The sequence below is a fragment of the Vulpes vulpes genome, chromosome X, assembly GCF_048418805.1.
Source record: "Vulpes vulpes isolate BD-2025 chromosome X, VulVul3, whole genome shotgun sequence".
Taxonomy (NCBI): domain Eukaryota; kingdom Metazoa; phylum Chordata; class Mammalia; order Carnivora; family Canidae; genus Vulpes; species Vulpes vulpes.
Genome location: NC_132796.1, coordinates 115,477,343 through 115,496,150, shown reverse-complemented (window position 1 = coordinate 115,496,150; position 18,808 = coordinate 115,477,343). Strand labels below are relative to the sequence as shown.

General features: G+C 50.5%; 1 protein-coding gene across 1 annotated transcript; it reads right to left on the bottom strand.

The window, feature by feature from the left end:
* Nucleotides 1-7: 7 nt before the first annotated feature.
* On the bottom strand, nt 8-4,133 carry LOC140596133 (melanoma-associated antigen 8-like). The gene is made up of 3 exons (XM_072743526.1): nt 4,039-4,133; nt 1,470-1,552; nt 8-1,176 (listed from the first exon to the last, which is right to left on the bottom strand). The coding sequence occupies exons 1-3, from the start codon at nt 4,131-4,133 to the stop codon at nt 245-247; spliced, it is 1,110 nt and encodes a 369-aa protein (XP_072599627.1). The 3' UTR covers nt 8-244.
* Nucleotides 4,134-18,808: the final 14,675 nt, after the last annotated feature.

The following is an 18,808-nucleotide window of genomic DNA, read 5'->3' as shown; positions in this document are numbered from 1 at the left end:
CCCCCAGAGTGGCTCTTCACCCTGCTTTCTGCCCCCAAGCCGCCCTGGCCCTGCACCCCTAGAAAGCCCAGTGGTCTGTCTTCTCCAACACAAACACACAAACAAACACACAAACACACACAGGTAGACCCAGAGGCGCCCACGGGGAAGAAGCAGCAGAAGGGATGCCTCCCTTCGTGCCCATCCCGCGGGAGAAGCTGCCGACCCCACCAAAGGCTGGAGAGGGCCGGGCCGCCTCTGGGGCTCAGACCCACTCTTCCTCATCAAACGGGGCCAGGGAGGAAACCGGCCACCTGCTATTAACCCATAGCACATACTCCATGACCCGTAGCTTGCTGGTCTCCTCGTGGGCCCTGGGCCCCCACAGGAACTCGTAGCGGGCAGGGTTGCTGCCCGCCACCTGCCGGTACTCCACGTAGCCTTCCTGCACCCAGACGTGGGTGAGGAGCTCCCTGGGCTCCCCATAGATGACGTGCTGCCTGCCGGCAAACACCCCTATGACCCCCAGGGCTTCCCACACCTCCTGCTCGGGGGCACGGTCGCCCTCCAGGAGGATCACCCCCAGCAGCAGCACCAGGAGTCCGGTCGTGGGCAGGCCCTGCTCACCGCTCAGCATCCCATCGTAGCTGAGGCCCAGGACGGTGACCAGGACGTAGGAGTGTGCGACGGGGTCCACTTCCTTCACTTCCACGCCAAAGACCAGCTGCATGCACTCACAGGCTTGACCCCAGATCTCGGGCCAGGCATCCTGCATATCTGGGCTGAGGACCTCCAGCACCTCTGCCTGGCTGGTGGGCTGCTTGTCGAGATACTTGCGGAGCAGGAAGCCCACCAGGTCAGCCCCACTCATGAGCATTGCGTCTCCTCCTTGGGCATAGGGCTGCGCATATTCGGGCACCTCCCAGGGGTTCCAGATCTCCTCCTCTGGGCCACTGGGGCCAGCAAACTCCACCTGGCTCCAGCCACTAGCTGCCCTGCCACTGGGGGAGGGCCCGGCACTCTGAGGGCTCTGGGGAGGACTCCAGGCAGTCTCAGACCCCTCCTCTGGGGGCACAAAGAACAGGCCAGAGCTGGACAAGGAAGGGGAGGAGCAAGGAGAGGAGGAGGGGGAGGAGGAGGAAGAGGAACACAGGTAGGGGTAGGGGGAAGATGAATCTTCGTCTTCATCCTCAGCCTCTGGCAGCTGGGCACTGACCAGGCCCTGGGCTTCTCCCGGGTCTTCTTCCAGCTTCCAGAGCTGACTCGTGTGCCTCAGGGGCATGGTGTGGGCGTGGAGCTAAAGCTGAAGACAGCGGTGGGATGGCTGGTCGGGGTGCAGTTGGGCCAAGAGAGGCCCCGTGCCAGGGCAGAGAGCGGGCCGCATCAGGATCGGCTACACAGGAGGCCCCTGCGTGTTGGGCCGGGCGAGTTGAGCCCCTGGCACCAGGCTCAGAGACCACGTGGACCTCAGCAGGTCCCGCGACACAGACCTGCTATGCCTCCTTCACTCTGTGACCTGAGGGCCTCCTGCCGGCCACCAAGGCCCCTGCTGCGCTGCCAGTTCTTGGAGCCCCTGCAGGAGGGAAGCAGGGGGCACCTCAGGGTGCAGACTGCCAGCCCAGCCCTGGGCCCCCAGTGCACACAGGAAGGTTGGCTCGCACTCTGGGAGGTCCCCAGCAGTCCCAGTCCCCTCCTTGGCCTGCCAGTGCCCTTGGCAGGGCCTGGGACCCAGGCCTCTGTCTGCGGTCCTGAGGCCAAAGTGTCCCCACAAAACCAGGCTGCCCCGACCCTCCCCATGAGGAAGCCAGGGGACCGGCTCTGGGCAGGCCTGCCAAAGGTCTCCTCTGCTGACCTGAGTGCAGACCCTCAGGCCCAGGCCCTCCCCTCCCTGAGCCCAGGGATCTGGAGAGGAGGAGGGTCTCCTTGGGATAGGCCACACCCCGGGTTCTCTTCCCAGGGCTGCCAGGGAGGGGCACCCAGATTTCGGGGCCATCCCCTCCTGGGCCTGAGGGCTGGCTTGGGGGCCACTCACCCCTTCAATGTGGGGTGGGCGGGGGTCCACCGTCTGCCCCCTCAGGGAGGCCGTGCTCCTGACGCCAAGGGCCCCCAGTCTCTCGGGAGACCCAGATGGGGAAGTCTGGCCGCCCGGCCGCAGGCAGGTCCCCAGCCTGCCCAGGGGGCCTCCCAGGCCTCCCATCCCTGGCGACCTCCTGCCAGGTCCCCTCTGTCCTGGGCTCCAGGGCCCCCGCCCCCACAGGCACGCCCTGTGCCCCTCCCCAGCCCGGGCTCCTGAGCTCCGGGGGCTCCGGTCCCCACCCCCAGCCTGCCCAGGGGGCCTCCCAGGCCTCCTATCCCTGGCGACCTCCTGCCAGGTCCCCTCTGTCCTGGGCTCCAGGGCCCCCGCCCCCGCCCCCACAGGCACGCCCTGTGCCCCTCCCCAGCCCGGGCTCCTGAGCTCCGGGGGCTCCGGTCCCCACCCCCAGCCTGCCCAGGGGGCCTCCCAGGCCTCCCATCCCTGGCGACCTCCTGCCAGGTCCCCTCTGTCCTGGGCTCCAGGGCCCCCGCCCCCACAGGCACGCCCTGTGCCCCTGCCCAGCCCCGGCTCCTGAGCTCCGGGGGCTCCGGTCCCCAACCCCAGCCTGCCCAGGGGGCCTCCCAGGCCTCCCATCCCTGGCGACCTCCTGCCAGGTCCCCTCTGTCCTGGGCTCCAGGGCCCCCGCCCCCACAGGCACGCCCTGTGCCCCTGCCCAGCCCCGGCTCCTGAGCTCCGGGGGCTCCGGTCCCCAACCCCAGCCTGCCCAGGGGGCCTCCCAGGCCTCCCATCCCTGGCGACCTCCTGCCAGGTCCCCTCTGTCCTGGGCTCCAGGGCCCCCGCCCCCACAGGCACGCCCTGTGCCCCTCCCCAGCCCGGGCTCCTGAGCTCCGGGGGCTCCGGTCCCCACCCCCAGCCCCCGAGGCGCATTTCCCGGGTGGCCGAGGGTGTCCTGCCTCCCCAGGGCCGCCCCCCAGCCCCGAGGGGGGGCCCGGTGCCTCCATCTCTCGGGGAGGGCGGGCCGCGGGTGGACGCCTGAAGGTGGGGTGGGGGACCCCCGCAGTTCTCCCTCAGGTCCTCACGCCGCTCCGCGGAGGGCCCGGGCCCGTCCTGCCTCCGGGGGCCCGAGGCCACTGCCCCAGGCCCCAGCATCCAGGCCTCAGCTCCACGCCGAGGACGCCGAGGCCCCGCCTTCCCCCGGTGGTCTCTTGGGGTTCCCGACAGGCCCCCTCCGCGCCCCGCCGCCCTCCGGGGCCCCTCCCCTGCCGCCCTCCAGGGCCGCCCCCCGCCCTCCCTCCGGGGCCCCTCCCGGGGCTACCTGCTGCCTGGCTGCCGCCGGCCCGGGCCTGGCCTCCTTCCAGGGGACCCCAGTGCGACCCCCCGCACCGAGGCCTTCCGCGCTCTCTCAATTCTGACGCAGAGGTCGGCCCACGTCACATCACGCCCTGACCCCGTTGCCAGGGGTCCCCACGGCTGACAGCACGTTGGGTTGAGATGAGCTGCAGGCTAGGGTGGGAGGAGGGAAGCGCGCCGGCTGGCAAGGCGGGGGCCCCCTGTCCTCCCTGGGCTCCTGCCCTGCACTCGGGCGGGCTGGGGCCTCGGCTCTCTGCAGACCTCAGCCTGTGCCCCTGACCCCGAGCCTCTCAGGCCCCGACGTCCCCGAGCGCCTGAGGGATGGTGGCTGCGGCTCGGGCCCCACCCCACCGGCTCTGCAGGTCCCGGGGTGGCCCAGGGCTGCTGGCAGGGGCACAGCAGGGTTCGGTGGCCCCCAGCGTCCTGGGACAGCTCGGCTCTCAGTCCTCTCCCAGGAGGCCCTCATCAGGACACAGGCCTGCCTGCAGCCTGTGCAGCTGCCTCTGCCTGCAGCCTCTGCTGTGCAGCCGCAGCGCCCATAGCCCCGGGGCAGGGGCAGGGGCAGGGGCAGGGGCAGCGGCAGGGGCAGGGGCAGGGGCCGCGAGGAAGCGCCCCTTCCCATGGGGTCCCTTGGCCAGCAGCCAGACTTTAGGAACATCGTGCTAAAGGTTTACGTTCCTGGGGGCGGCCGAGCAGCTGCAAGGGTGTCTAGGGGCGTCCCGAATTGCGGGGCCCACTGCAGGGGGTTTCCCCTGACTTGCTGCGTCATCGGGAGAAACACACCGTCCCTCTCTACCGAGTGTGTCCTGTGCACGCGTATGTATAAGGTGTGCAGATTATATGTGCTGGTACATATGCAAACGTACCTACATATCACATAACACCGACGTTGACACATGTATGTGCGTCTGTGTTCACGTGATACAGGCATTTGTATATGTACTTATATATGTGTACACTACATATATATACTTTATCAAAAATACCTTTTCTTACTCTGTAAATTGCTCTGATACTCCCTACTCTATTTCAGGTTGATTCTGTATATTCTACTTAAGTGATTTTGTTAAGGGGCATTCCTGGCCACTAAGATGATTTCAGGTGCTTATTTGCATAGACTCTAGAGTCCAATGCCTCAATCATCCTGTCTTTCCCTGTGTCCTCTTAGCACCCCAGGGCTAAGGTCATGTGTACTCTGAGGTCTTGCCTCAGATTTATGCTGGGAAGCAGAAGGAGAAGTTGGAAATTGCTCCGCCTATCAATCCTGTCATCTGCATTGATGCAGGCTGCATTCCCTCCCCACATCCCTGATGTTCCCTGCATCCCCAACCCAAACTCAATATCCAGCTCAGCAGTCTTCAGGGTCCCCCAAGGCTTTCGCCTCATCTATTGTTCGGTCGTTGTTTATTCTGTATGTTTTTCAAGACTTTCATCTCTTCCTTTTTTTTTTTTTGTTAAGGTTTTATTTCTTTACCCATGAGACACACAGAGAGAGACAGAGAGGCAGCAACACAGGAAGAAGGAGAAGCAGGCTCCACGCAGGGAGCCCGATGTGGGACTCGATCCAGGCTCTCCAGGACCAAGTATCTGCCCGAGACTTACTTTTTTTTTAAGTGAGGTTTTAGTTGCACAGAGATGAAAACGGAAATCCCTTCCTCATCGTATTCTGATAGAAGCTTTTCCCATTAGCTAGTGTTGAATTTCTTTCAAAGGAATTTTCTATACCCAGTCGTGATCAGATGTTTTTAGTTCCATTCTTTTCTTAATGTACATAAATACAGTTGAAAGATTTTTCTAACGTTAAGGCAGATTTCTGTTCACTGGGCACCGCCTCTCGTCCCTTTCCTTCGCTAGGATTTTGAATATGCATATACTTATTCAGGATATTTGCTGCTATATGAGTGCTTTTGGCTTAAGCGTTCTTTCAAGGTGGATTTCTCCTCTAGCATTTGCATCCAGGAGCACTAGCGTGGGACATTTAATTGAAAACAATGCCCATATTTTTCTTTAGTTTGAAGGAGTTTCGCTAAGATGATGACTTCTCCCCAACCATTTGGTCGAATGAGACCACAGGGCGGCGGGGCAGGGTGGGGGGGGAGTCCAAAGTGGCGGAGGAGTTGAGAGACCTAAGTTCCTCTGGTCCCCGGAATTCAGCGAGACAGCTACTAAATCATTCTGAACCCCTGGGAACTGAACCAGACATCTACAAAAAGAATAGCTGCAACGCTACAAAGAGAAAAGCATCCAGTTTCTACAAGACAGGAGGTGTGGAAAAGCGAAATGGAGGTGATACATGGGAAGATGGGGGGGGCAAAAGGGAGGCGATACATGGGAAGATACGGGGGAGCAACAAGGGGGCGAGCTCCAGCAGCCTCCACCAGAAAGTGATGGAGCAGCAGAGAGAGCAGAATCCAGACCTTTAGAAGTCCGCTCCGGTGAGGGACGGCCCTGCCTGCCCGGTGCTCAGACAGTGAAGCGGGTGCAGAATCCCAGGTGGGACAGCTTGGTCTCAGGATCCCCCGGGGTCACAGGAACACTGACGGTGCCTGAGTGCAGCAGAGCTCCCAGACATGGGAGCAGGGAAGCCGGCTGCAGGTAGAGAGCCCAGCAGCGGGCTCTCGGCCAGTGGTGGCCGTAGCCCCGGAACCCAGCAGGGTCACTGGGTCCCAGCACCCTCAGCACAGGGGCTCTCCGAGCAGAAGCCCAGCAGGCGGCTGAACCGGCAAGCCCCCCCTTGCTCCCCCTGGGGAGGAGCAGCGCACAGGTCCACACAGCAGGAATCTGTAGGGTTTGGAAGGCGAAGCAGGGTCCGTGCCTGAGATGGAAACGCTTGGTCACAGGCTGGGTGAGCACAGTGTGCGGTCCGGGACCAGGGAGACAGGAGTGATGGGTTGCCTTTCACTGGGGGTGCACCAAGGAGCGGGGCTGTGAGCTTTCGGCCCTGGGGCTAGGGATGAGGAGGCCACCACTTTCGCTCTCAGCCTCTAAAGCGGCCTGCAAGGTCTTCAGGGAACAAAATCCACAGAGAGCAACCCGGAGCAGATTACTTAGCCTGGCCCCCTGGCAAGGGCGGTGCTCGCCCACTCGGGGCAAAGACCCCTGAGAATCAGCGCAACAGGTCGCTCCCCTAGAAAGTCAGCAAGAGCATGCGGCCCAGACCAACTTTACCGAACACCCAGAACCGCAAAACTCCAGCGCTAGGGGAATATAACGTATACAGTTCATAGCGTTTTCCCCCTTGATTCTTTGGTCTTTCCATTTCATTTTTTTTCCCTGTCCTTTTGCAACCAACTTCTTATTTTATCAAAATTTTAGGAAATATTTTTTAGTTTTTATTCTTACATGCTATCCTTCCATTGTTTTTAATTTTATATGTGTTAGTTTTTTTTTTCTTTACACCTTTGCGGTGCAGTTTCTTCCACCAGGCCAAAATACACCTAGTGTACGGTATATGATTCTGTTTTCTTCACCTGTCTCCTCAAAATCGCTTTTTTCTTCTTTTTTCTCCTTCTTTGTTTCTTTTTTGTTAAGTTCTTTCGATGTTCTGTCTCCCCTTTCTGATATTTCCCACTTATTTTTAATATTCCCCAAATGAATGAGACAAAGACTCCTAACGCTGGGAAACGAACTAGGGGTGGTGGAAGGGGAGGTGCGCAGGAGGTGGGGGCGACTGAGGTGGGCACTTGACGGGATGAGCACTGGGTGTTATTCTATATGTTGACAAATTGAACACCAATAAAAAATAAATTTATAAAAAATAAAAAAAACTAAGGTCTTTCTAAATTTTCATCTTTACAATTACATTCTATCCTGTCAATGTATTTAATATATATAATATTTATACAAGATTTTTTCTTTACAATTTTGAAGCCATCTTTTTTTTTTAAATTTCGTTTATTTATTCATGACAGACACAGAGAGAGGGAGACAGAGACCCAGGCAGAGGGAGAAGCAGGCTCCATGCAGGGAGCCTGACTTGGGACTTGATCCAGGGTCTCCAGGATCACACCCCAGGCTGAAGGTGGCGCTAAACCGCTGAGCCACCTGGGCTGCCCTTCTTCACAATTTTGAGATGTAGTTTCTTCTAACCGAAGGAAATACACTCAGAATATAGTGTATTGCTCTGTTTTCTTCACCTGTCTGTTGATATTTCTACTTTTTTTCTCTTTTAATTTTCATTTTTACAATTGCATTCTACCCTTTCCTTGTATTTAATTTGTTTAGTACCTATAAAAGTTTTCCTTTTGTTACAATTTTGGGATTTAGTTTCCTAACAAACGGACCAAAATACACACAGGATCCAGTGTATTACTCTATTCTCTTCGCCTGTCTGATTATATTCTCTCTTTTTAATTTTTCTTTTCAGTTCTGGGTCTCTTGTGATTTGTGTAGTGTATATTTCTCTGGGGTCATTGTTGCCATTTCAGTATTTTGTTCTCTCATTCATCGATTCTTCTCTGCACAGATGGAAAAAACCTCATCACATTAAAGAGAACCAAAGGCAGTACTGACTGCCAGGCACCTAATGAGTATGGACATAAGTAAGATGGTAGAACTAAAGTGCAGAATAATATTTATAAAGATACTATCGGGGCTTGAATAAAGCATCAAAGACACTAGACAAAGCCTTTCTGGAGAAATAAAAGAACTAAAATCTAATCAAGTAGAAATTTCAAAAAGGCTATCAATGAGAAGCAATAAAAAATGGAGGCTCAAAGAAAATGGAGGCTCTGACTGCTCGGATAATTGAGGCAGAAGATAGAATTAGTGACATAGAGCAGCCCGGTTGGCTCCGCGGTTTAGCGCCTGCCTTCAGCCCAGAGCGTGATCCTGGAAAACCCTGGATCGAGTCCCATGTGGGGCTCCCTGCATGGAGCCTGTTTCTCCGTCTCCCTGTGTCTCTGCCTCCCTCTCTCTCTCTCTCTGTATGTGCGTCTAATGAATAAATAAATAAAATCGTTTTTAAAAGCCCCAATCCAAAGTTATAGGGTATCAGGTTGAATAAAAAAGTAAGGACCATTGATACGCTGCCTGCAAGAGACTCATTTTAGGCCCAAAGACACCTCCAGATTTAAAGTGGGGGGGATGGAGAAAGATTTATCATGCTAACGGACATAAAATGAAAGCTGGGCTGGCAATCTTTATATCAGACAGACTAGATTTTTTAAAAAGATTTTATTTTTTTATTAAGGAGAGACAGAGAGAGAGGCAGAGACACAGGCAGAGGGAGAAGCAGGCTCCATGCAGGGAGCCTGATGTGGGGCTTGATCCCTGGACAATGGGATCAAGACCTGAGCCAAAGGCAGAGGCTCAACCACTGAGCCACCCAGGTGCCCCCAGACACACTAGATTTTAAAGCAAAGACTGTAGGGGCCCCTGAGTGGCTCAGTGGTTAAGCGTCTCCCTTCGGCCCATGTCGTGATCCTGAGGTCCTGGGATTGAGTTCAGTATCGGGATCTCTGTGGGGAGCCTGCTTCTCCCTCTGCCTGTTTCTAAGCCTCTGTCTCTCTCTCTGTATGTCATAAATATGTAAATAAAATCTTTGAAAAAAAAACCCACACACACTGGAAGAGCCAGAAGTGGCATGCCTTCTGTTAGAAAGCACTAAGAAGCACACAGTACCACCGAGGAGTAATGATCTCCAGAGAAAGTTGAACTTGCTTCTGGCCTCCAACTGGGGTGAACGTATAGTGACAGGAAATACAGCTGTCTTCAGGAGAAGAAGGCACAGGGTCTGCTCTGTGGCGAGAGCTCTGGGCATCTGCAGGAACGTGTTTGCTTTGTTTTGCATCCCGTCTGCTCAAGAAAGCCACCATTTCCCTGCCTACCACAGTGATGCCACAACACTGCCCAGTCGCCCTGCCTATTCCAAGTCAATGGTGCCTGCCTTTCCCTTTATCCTGGGAGAACGGCCCCTGGATGCTTAGATCTGCATTTGCTCCCTATCCCCTAGGTCAAGTCAGAAAGCTAGGATAAAATCCTGGATCTGACAAGCCAGTTCACTGTACCCGTGCCACTGATCTTGGTGCAAGGCTGCTCTAGGCTCGGAGGATCAGGCCCTCCAGACTAGCCTCTCTAGACCTCTGCCTCCTGCTCTCTGTTGCAGGGCCCTGAGCTACTGCATGCCGTTGTTCTTCCCCGGGCATTTGCTTTTGCCACGCTGCTAGTGGTCCTCTTGGGACATCCTCAGGTCTCGCCCTCAATGTCACCTTTTCCATGAGTCCTTCTATGAATACCCAATCCTAAATTGCAACCCCTCCTCCCACCCCATCCCCAACACTCTGTATTCAGCTCTGTGGATTCGATTTGTTTCCATAGCATTGAAAACTAATCAGCCTACTTCACCTTTCACTTCATTTCATGATTCACTTCAGTGTACACCGCTACACATGCTAGGCTATAAGCACTACAGAGGCAACGAATCTGTTCAATGCTGTATTCTAAGAGCTTTGAGCAGCACCTGGCACACAGTACATGTTTACTACTCATGTTGAGAATGAATAAAGAACTGCCAGCTCCAAGGTCCTGATCCTTGGAGCTTCTCGTCCCTAAACCCCCTTGGCATCTCTAACCCCCACAGCTGTCCAAACAGGCAAAGTTTGAATGCTCCCGTCCATGCTCTACTTATTGGCTCATGGACAAGGTAAGCCACTGAGCTTATAGGGACTCTGGAGAACCCTAGCCCCAGTCCCTGGTGTGAGCTCCTGGTATTCTGGGGGAAGTCAGCGTAGTAGGATTCCAAACAACGATGGCTGACTGGACACTCTCTCCTGCCAGCAGGCAGCTATGGCCCTCGCCCTTATGCTCTGCTCTTCCTTCTTGTTGGCTTGTATCTATAAGCTGCTACAGTCAAGGACTCACGTGTCCTGGGGTTTGGGTTGGGCCACAGAAGGTTTTACAAATAGCCAGTTGACACAGCACATGCCCATTGATTCCAGAGGGCACACCCATGTTCACATATGACCATAAAAAGACTTCCCTAGCGAAGGTAGAAAGGAGGGTAACTAAGATGGTTTGTAAGGTTACTTTCAAACCCAAAACACTCCAACCACTAGGATTTCTCCCCATTGCCAGAATGCAGGTGCGCTCCTTGCCTTTGCACATACTGTTCCCTGCATCCTGAGGTATCGGAGATACTTTACTTGCAATGAGAAGGGCTCTTGCTGTCGGTGCTGTCCTTCCTGATAATGCCAAAGGCCAGCCTCCTCGTGAGAAAGCATCAGACACACTCAGAGGGACATTCTACTACAACTGGACCAGTACTCCTCAGAAATGTCAATGCCATAGATATAAGCAGAACACTGGCCTTCCAGAGATGTCCGCATCCTAATGCACACAGCTGGAATATGTTAAGTTACACATCAAAGTGGAATTAATGCTGAAGATGGAATAGAAATTACCAATTACCTGACCTGAAGATAGGGAGATTGTTCAAGATAATCCAGGTAGACCCAATATAAATACAATGCTCCAAATGTGGAAGGACACGGTCATGTGAGAGACTCAACTGCCCATTGCTGGCGTTGAAGATGGAGGAAGGGTCTATGATCCATAGATGGTGGTCACCCTCTGGGTGCTAGAAAAGTCATGAAAACATATTTCTCCTTGGAGACTCCCAAAGCATCACAGCCCTACTGATGGCTTGATGTTAGCCCAGTGAGACTCTTCTGGGGCTTCTGACTTCCAACATTTCTGTTGTTCCATTAATGAATTTGTGCTGTACCACTAACTTTGTGGTGATCTCTTACAACAGCAATAGGAGGGCAGCCCCGGTGGCACAGCAGTTTAGTGCCATCTGCTGCCCGGGGTGTGATCCTGAAGACCTGGGATTGAATCCCAAGTCGGGCTCCTTGCATGGAGCCTGCTTCTCCCTCTGCCTCTCTCTCTTTCTCTCTCTCTCTCTCTCTCTCTCTGCCTCTATGAATAAATATAAATCTTTAAAAAAACAACAACAGCAATAGGAAAGTCATACAGTTTCATTGAAACAGGAAATACGAAGGAGCTATCACATATTGGAGGACATGAAGCGGGCATAATGGCTGCATGTAATGTGCCATCCAGGGTTGCAAAGAAAAAGGGCACATTCCTGCCCCTTTGCCCCCAGGGCTCTTGGACCCTTGGCCACTGTATGGTCTCTCCAAGTGTACCAGCACTCTGGACAATTGCAGGTGCCCAATTGGGACATACACAGGAGTCTGAGGCTGAGGTGCAGGGACAATACCACCCATGAGGACAGTGCATGCCTCCCCCCACATTCCTCCTTGCAGGATCAAGCATCCTATCCCCCACAGTGAGAGAAACTGAGGGACAAGGTTGAGGGACTGGGTCCTGACAGTTGGAGAATGGCCAGCACGAAGCTGGGGGTGTAGGAAACTGCATGAGGCTGTTTCTACAGAAGCCTCAGGAGTCAAGGGTTTCATTACCACACTATGAGCTCACAGAGCATAGTCCACTGTCTTCTCTTACTAGGGGACATAATTCTGGCACACATGTTTTCCTAGGTGCAAGACTCCGGATTCTGCACCTTAAGGTGCAAGGCTGGGGTGGAGATGTTCAAAAGAGGAGCTGCCCCACAGGAAGCTGCCTGTCCCCGGTGGTTCTTGTCAGAGAACTCCTGAGTCATAGCCACCGCTCTGTGCAGCTGGTGTCCTCGTGGAGGCCACTGCCACGTTGGCTTTCTGAGGCTGAGCCAGATAGGGAGTGTGGACCTGTCAGCCATCCTGACAGCCGCCTGGGACTCTAGGGTCCCGAAACGGGCCCTTTGAGCAGAGGATAGTGTAGTGAGTGACGGTGGTGGTCACCGGGATGCTCCACCACAGCCCACAGGCCCCTGGGCTCTCATGAAGATTTTGTAAGCAGCCGGGCAGGAGGGCCTTCGGGTCCCCAGGTGGCAAGCAGGCTGTGCAGAAGGTTGGCTGCCCCATGAGATGGGGTAGGAGGAGCACCTGCCATCCCAGGGCTTGTTGCCTTGGCACAAGTCCCAGGAGCAGGCCCTGTGGGGCAGTCGCGGCTGGACGCGGGGACACCTCTGCTAATGTTGCTTGCTGTGGGGAACTGGTGGGTCACAGTGTTCTTACTCAGCGTTGAGAAGGACAGTTGGGCTGTAGCAGCCAGGACACCCCCCGGGCCTCTTCCCCCTTTGTTGGAGTCATTCTGGGGTGCATCTCTTTAGCCACAGCCTCTTGTGTGGACACATGCCACCCACGCCCTGAACTGTCATTGCAGGGCAAAGCAAGTCAGACAGGAGCTCACCGGCCTTGAGGACTCACTCTCGGTCCTTGTCTTCCTGATCTGAGAAGCCTCTGATTTTGCCCAAGCAGAGCGAAAGGCCTGCTCTACACTCTGGTCTCCTTTTTGAGGAGTTGAGCTGCTGCCTGCCTCCTGCCAGACCTGCCCTGTGGCAGATACCCGTGCAGGTGTCTTAAGGCCCTTCGTGGGCAAATAAGTGTTTGCAGGTCTCCATCTGGCATCACTGAGAGCCTCCTGCTAAAATCCGGGGAAGACAGCTGGGAGGCTGGGCTAGGGCAGGGGTTGCAGGGCTCCAGGAAGGAATGGATTCCAGAAATGTGTATTGAGACGGAAAAATGCAGACTAGAGTATAATGCTGGCTTGGAATTTAAAGGAGGGGAAAGAAGTGAAGAAGATACAGGAAGGTTGTGTGTTCCACACTGCCTGGTTTTGTGTGCTTGTGTTTGCTTTTCCTTTGAAACTTTCTTTCTTTTTCAGAAACTTAGCCATTACCTTTTGTTCAGTTGCTCTTTGGCCCTTTCATTTAAAAAAAATCTAATAATCTATTAATTTTAAACTATTTTGTTTTCGACATGTAAAAAATTTGCAAAGATAGTACAGAGTTTTTATATGCCCCTCACTCAGTTTCCCATTATGACGGAAAGCGAAAGCGGTTGCTTCTGTCAATGTGGTATATTTGTTGCAATTAATGGGGTAATTTTGACACTTCATTTATTAGTAACTGAAGCCACACTTTACTGAGACTTTGGCAGTGTTTACCCAGAATCTGTGTTCTGTCCAGGATCCCCGTCAACATACCACATTATGTTATTTCTAGTGTTTCCTTGGCTGTGGCAGTTTCTTTGTTTCTGAGGAGCTTGACTCTTTTCGGGAGGAGTGATTAGATATTTTGTACATGTCTCTCACTCGCAATGTTTCTGATGTTTTACTCATGATTAGTCTGGAGTTCTGTGTTTTAGGAAGGAAGGCCACAGTGGTGCAGTGCTACTGTCATCACATCCTTCCAACACTACATACCAGTAGCGTGGTTTATCACTGATGAGGTTTACCTTCACCACCTGACTGAGTTAATACCTCTTAGGTGTCTTCACTGTAAACTTACTGGTGTCAGCCCCCTTTGCATACTGTCCGCTTTGGAAGAAAGTCACCATATGTGGCCCACACCTCAGCGCAAGGGACTTATGCTGTACTATCTTCAAGTGAGAGTATCTGCGTAAACCAGAATTGTTCTCCATTGGAGACCTGCCTATTTCCCCATATTTATGTGTTTAATAAGTCAAATACTTTTCACAATATAGACACATGGACATTTCTATTACTGGAAGAAATTACATGTGTGTTCACTACCCTGTGTGTAATCACATATGTATACAAATTTTAGATGTAATCATCTATATGTGCATTAAGCTACATAAGAGATTGTACTGATGTTTTTGGCTCTAATCCACCACCACCTAGATCACTATAGCTTCCTCCTCTACAGTGAAAAACCTTGAGATTTGGACGTTGTTTATATGTCAGTGTCCTGTTGTCTCTGCTGGGTTATCATGGTTATCTCTGAAGGAGCTGCTGAAACAGAATTTGTGGATGGGCTAAGCATCAGTTCTGCTCCAGAACTCCCTGGAACCTCATCAAAGTTATGCCTGCCCTCTAGCCTCTGGACTCTGATAAGGCTACCTGGCCCCTGTCTATGGAGCTCTTGAAAGGTTAAGAGTACCCGTTATTTGAGTGTCTGAACTGGCGAACAAATCGACTTTTGATGCTTTTGGGGGTTGAGATCACCTGTAACTAAGTTTGGTCTTCTTTATCTGTCTGGCAAGTATTTCTTTCTACCAGAGCATGAGCTACAGGGTAAGCTGGACCCCAAGTTGAGTCTTTGTTTCCTCACCTTTATTTAGCTTTATGACTCAGGGCATGTTATATGAGCTTTTGGTGCCTCAGTGCTTTTTCTCTATTCTGTATTTGAATAGTCACTGGGAAGCTCCTGGAGGCTGGCAATTAGACTCTACCCAGAGAGAGGGCAGGAGAGCTGGATGAAAAACTGAGACCCCTCAGATTCGACAGCTGACAACCCTGCTATATGTTACTCATCCTTAAAACCGACTTATTTAGTGATATACATTCTCCAGTGAGTGTTGGAAAGCCTAACTAGAAATTGAGAAATGTGCCCAAGTTCTCAGATTAAAGGTGATACATCATGGGAAATCATGAGTTGATACTTTGATTGATTATGATCAATCAAGTAATAATGATACTCTCAAGCTGTTCCTTAAATAAATACCATAAAATTGCCTATTTGAAACTCTGCTATGGTGGAAAGTGTGATTGTTTTCCATGACAATACTAGATGAATGTTGAAGGTATTGCTGTAATCACAAAAACTCTCAAATTGTCTGGAAATGAAGACAGTATACTAGGTCACCTTCTGTGATGTGGTGTAGTGTGGTGTGGCCTAACACAAAGTAAAAGAACACCTGCAAAGACTAGGATTTTAATTTTGATTCCATACATTGAAGGAAACTTCCACCAAATCACGAGGTGACAACTAAGCAAAGCTGGTTTGGTGAAAAGATAAAAATTTTGAGAAACATTTTGTAAGACAGAGAGAAAAAAGCAGACTCAACTACTAAAATACAAAAATCAAAGTCGGGGTAGTATTACAGATCTTTTTTTTTTTTTAAGAAGATTTTATTTATTTGTTTGTTTGTTTATTTATTTATGAGGGAGGCAGAGACATACTCAGAGGGAGAAGCAGGCTCCCTGCGGGGAGCCTGATGTGGGACAGGACCCCAGGACCCCGGGATCACGCCCCGAGCCAAAGGCAGATGCTCAAGCCCTGAGCCACCCAGGCGCCCCAGTATTACAGATCTTAAGGAAACAAAAAGGAATGTAAGAGAGTTCTCTGAACAATTATACTCCAAGAAATTGTATAACCTAAATGAACTGGATATATTTTTTAAGACATAAACAACCAAAAGTAACTCAAGAGGAAAAGAAAATTCAATCATATCTAACAGGTAAGGAGAATGAATCAGTGACCAGAAACGTCAAAGAAAGAACATCCCAAGACCAGGTGACTTCGCTCCTGTGTTCTACCAATACTTGAAAGAAGAAAGAAATCTTTGGGCAGCCCTGGTGGCGCAGCGGTTTGGCGCCGCCTGCAGCCTGGGACGTGATCCTGGAGACCCTGGATGGAGTCCCCCGGAGCCTGCTTCTCCCTCTGCCTGTGTCTCAGCCTCTCATTCTCTCTCTGTGTCTCTATAAATAAATAAACAAAATCTTAGAAAGAAAGAAAGAAAGAAAGAAAGAAAGAAAGAAAGAAAGAAAGAAGAAAGAAAGAAAGAAAGAAAGAAAGAAAGAAAGAAAGAAAGAAAGAAATCCTCAATTTCTTCCCAAAATATGGAAGTGGAGGGAATACTTCCTATCTCGTTCTGTGAGGTCAGCAGTATTGAGGTAGTAAAGCCTGACAAAGACATCAAAAAAAATAAATAAAATAAAATAAACTGACACTCTTTCATTATATAAAAAAAAAACTTTCAACACACTTGAAATAAAAGACTTTAACATGATAAAAGGCATTCACGAGAAATCCACATCTAACATACTGAACGGTTAAAGACTGAAATTTTCCCATTAAGCCAAGAAATACGAAAGAGGCAAGGGCTGCCTAGGTGGCTCTGTCGGTTATGCAGCTGGCTCTTGATTTCTACTCAGGTCATGATCTCAGGATTGTGAGATCAGGCCCTGCATTGGGCTCCATGCTCAGGGGCATCTGCCTGAGATTGTCTCTCTTCCTCTTCTTCTCCCTCTCAATCTCTCTCTAAAATAAATAACCAATAATATTCTTTTAAAAGCCGACAATGCCTGATTTTGCTTCTTTTATGTTATTATACTGAAAGTGCTAGCCAGAGTGATTAGGCAAAAAAATAATTTTAATAAATAATAAATAAATAGTCATAATAATAAAGACAAATGAAGTGGGAAAAAGTTAAAAAAAAAGAAGTAAAAGCAGAAGAAAATACTTAAAATAAGTTTATCCAAGGAAATATAAGACATGTACACTACAACTTACAACAGACTGCTTGAAGAATTTAAGAAGATTTCAGTATTTGGAAAGCTATCTTGCGTTCATGGAGTTGAAGACTTAATTTTCTTAAGATAGCAGTTGTATTAAAGCAATTTACAGATTCAATACAATCCCTAAAAGGAATCCCAACAATCCTGTTTGAAGAAATGGAAAAGCTGATTCCAAAGTGTATATGGAGGGACGCCAGGGTGGCTCAGCGGTTGAGCATCTGCCTTTGGCTCAGGTGGTGAAACCAAAGTCCTGTGATTGAATCCCGCAGGGATTATTCTCATGAATAAATAAATAAATAAATAAAATCTAATAAAGAAAGAAAGAAAGTGTATTTGGAGTGCAGATGCCCCTTTGGATAATTATGTTGGTATCCTCTGGGTTGGGTAAATACCTCGTAGAAAAGAACCGACATGTCCATCAATAGATGAATGGATAAAGAAGATGAATGGATATATATATATATATATATATATATATATATATATATATATTTATTTTATATATATAAAATGGAATATTACGGTCTGGCACATTGGTGGTAGGAATGAAAAATGGTGCCGCTTTTGTGAAAGATGTTTGCCAGTGGTAAAAGTCTATCAGTTTGTCAAAAAGTTAAACTTTTTAAAATTATATTTATATTTTTTACTTTTAATTTATATGACTATCAATTCCACTCCTATGTATATGCTCAAAAAATGGAAAACAGGTATTCAAACAAATACCCGTGTAGAAATGTTCACCAAAATTCACAATAGCAAAAGGATGAAACGACCGAAATATCCATCAATTTGAGAATGAATAAGCAAAATGTATAGGCCTATAAAGAAATATTCAGCCGCAAATAAGAATGAAGTCCCGTTACAGGCTTTAGCATGGATGCACCTTGAAAACTGCTGAGTTGAAGAAGCCAGACACAAAGATATCATATTGCAAATTCCGATTATATGAAATACACAGAATGGCTATATTCATAGAGAAAGCAGAGTAGCGGTTGACAGGGTCTGAGGGAGGAGGGAATGGGCAGTGACCACTTATCGGATGCGACGTTTGCTTTTGGGCTGATGCAAGTGCTTTGGAACCAGACAGAGGCGATAGTCGTACAACACCGCAAATGTACGAAATGGCACTGAATTGGACACTATAGAATGACTTCATGTTATGTGTATTTACCATAAATAAATAGATCAATAAATCAATAAATATTGATAAATGCTGTGAAACAAGAAAACATGAATCTGCTGGAAACCAAGGAGTACCTTCCCCTTCTCTCAATGGCCCTTTGCCCTCAACCTAGGGTCAAGCTCCATGGCCTAACATGCTGGGTTAAAGGTCTAGCCCGAGCCTCTTCGTCTGGCCTCGTCTTCTGCTTTCCACCACACCCGTAGCCTTTCTCTTTCCATACATGGAACTGTTTTCTCTGATATTGAGCAATGGGGTCCTCATTATCTCAACTACGCTCGCTATTCATTCCCACCTAGTAAACATATGAGTGATTAGAGAATTGCTAATTTCTACTCCTGTGATCCAGATATACTAATTAGGATACAGAACTCGTGTCTCCTTCAATGTGGTCTGGCTGTTCTTACAAGAAATATACACAGGATCGGATGAGTCCATATAACAGGCACAGTGGCACTGACCCTGGACCTTCTGTTAACTGGGTGACAGATGAATTTAAGGAGCAAGGGGATCTGAGGATACTGGTGAGAGGGTTTAATTCAGCTGCTGGCCATGCGCACAGGGAAGATGGACCGAGATGGGCTCAGGTTAGAGGTAGAAACTTACATAGAGGCCAGTGAAGATTTTTCAGGTGTGGCTGAGTCTTGACTAGCTGGACATTCCAAGACACTCTCTCTGCTACAGGGCACAAGGCAGAGAATGGCTGGTGGTGACAAGACCGATCAGTAAAAAGAAAATCTATCACCTGTCCAGGTGTGAGCTGCTGAGAGCATGACTGAGACAGGGACTGGGGGTGGAGAGGACAGAGACACAGAATGTACTCACGAGCCCTCCACTGCTTTCCTCAGAGGGGCCACTTTTCCAACAGCCACCCGCTGCCCGCAAGCTTCACCTCCTCTTCACTCCTGGAGCCATGTAATCCGAGACTACATTTTTGC

What these genes read in the sequence shown, in the direction of transcription:
- LOC140596133 (XM_072743526.1), bottom strand. Translation starts at nt 4,133, where the DNA reads ATGACGCAGCAAGTCAGGGGAAACCCCCTGCAGTGGGCCCCGCAATTC. An exon ending in GCTCGGCCGCCCCCAGGAAC is followed by an intron (nt 1,553 to 4,038) that starts GTAAACCTTTAG and finishes TCCCTCCTGCAG; the next exon opens with GGGCTCCAAGAACTGGCAGC. An exon ending in GAGTGAAGGAGGCATAGCAG is followed by an intron (nt 1,177 to 1,469) that starts GTCTGTGTCGCG and finishes CCCAGCTGCCAG; the next exon opens with AGGCTGAGGATGAAGACGAA.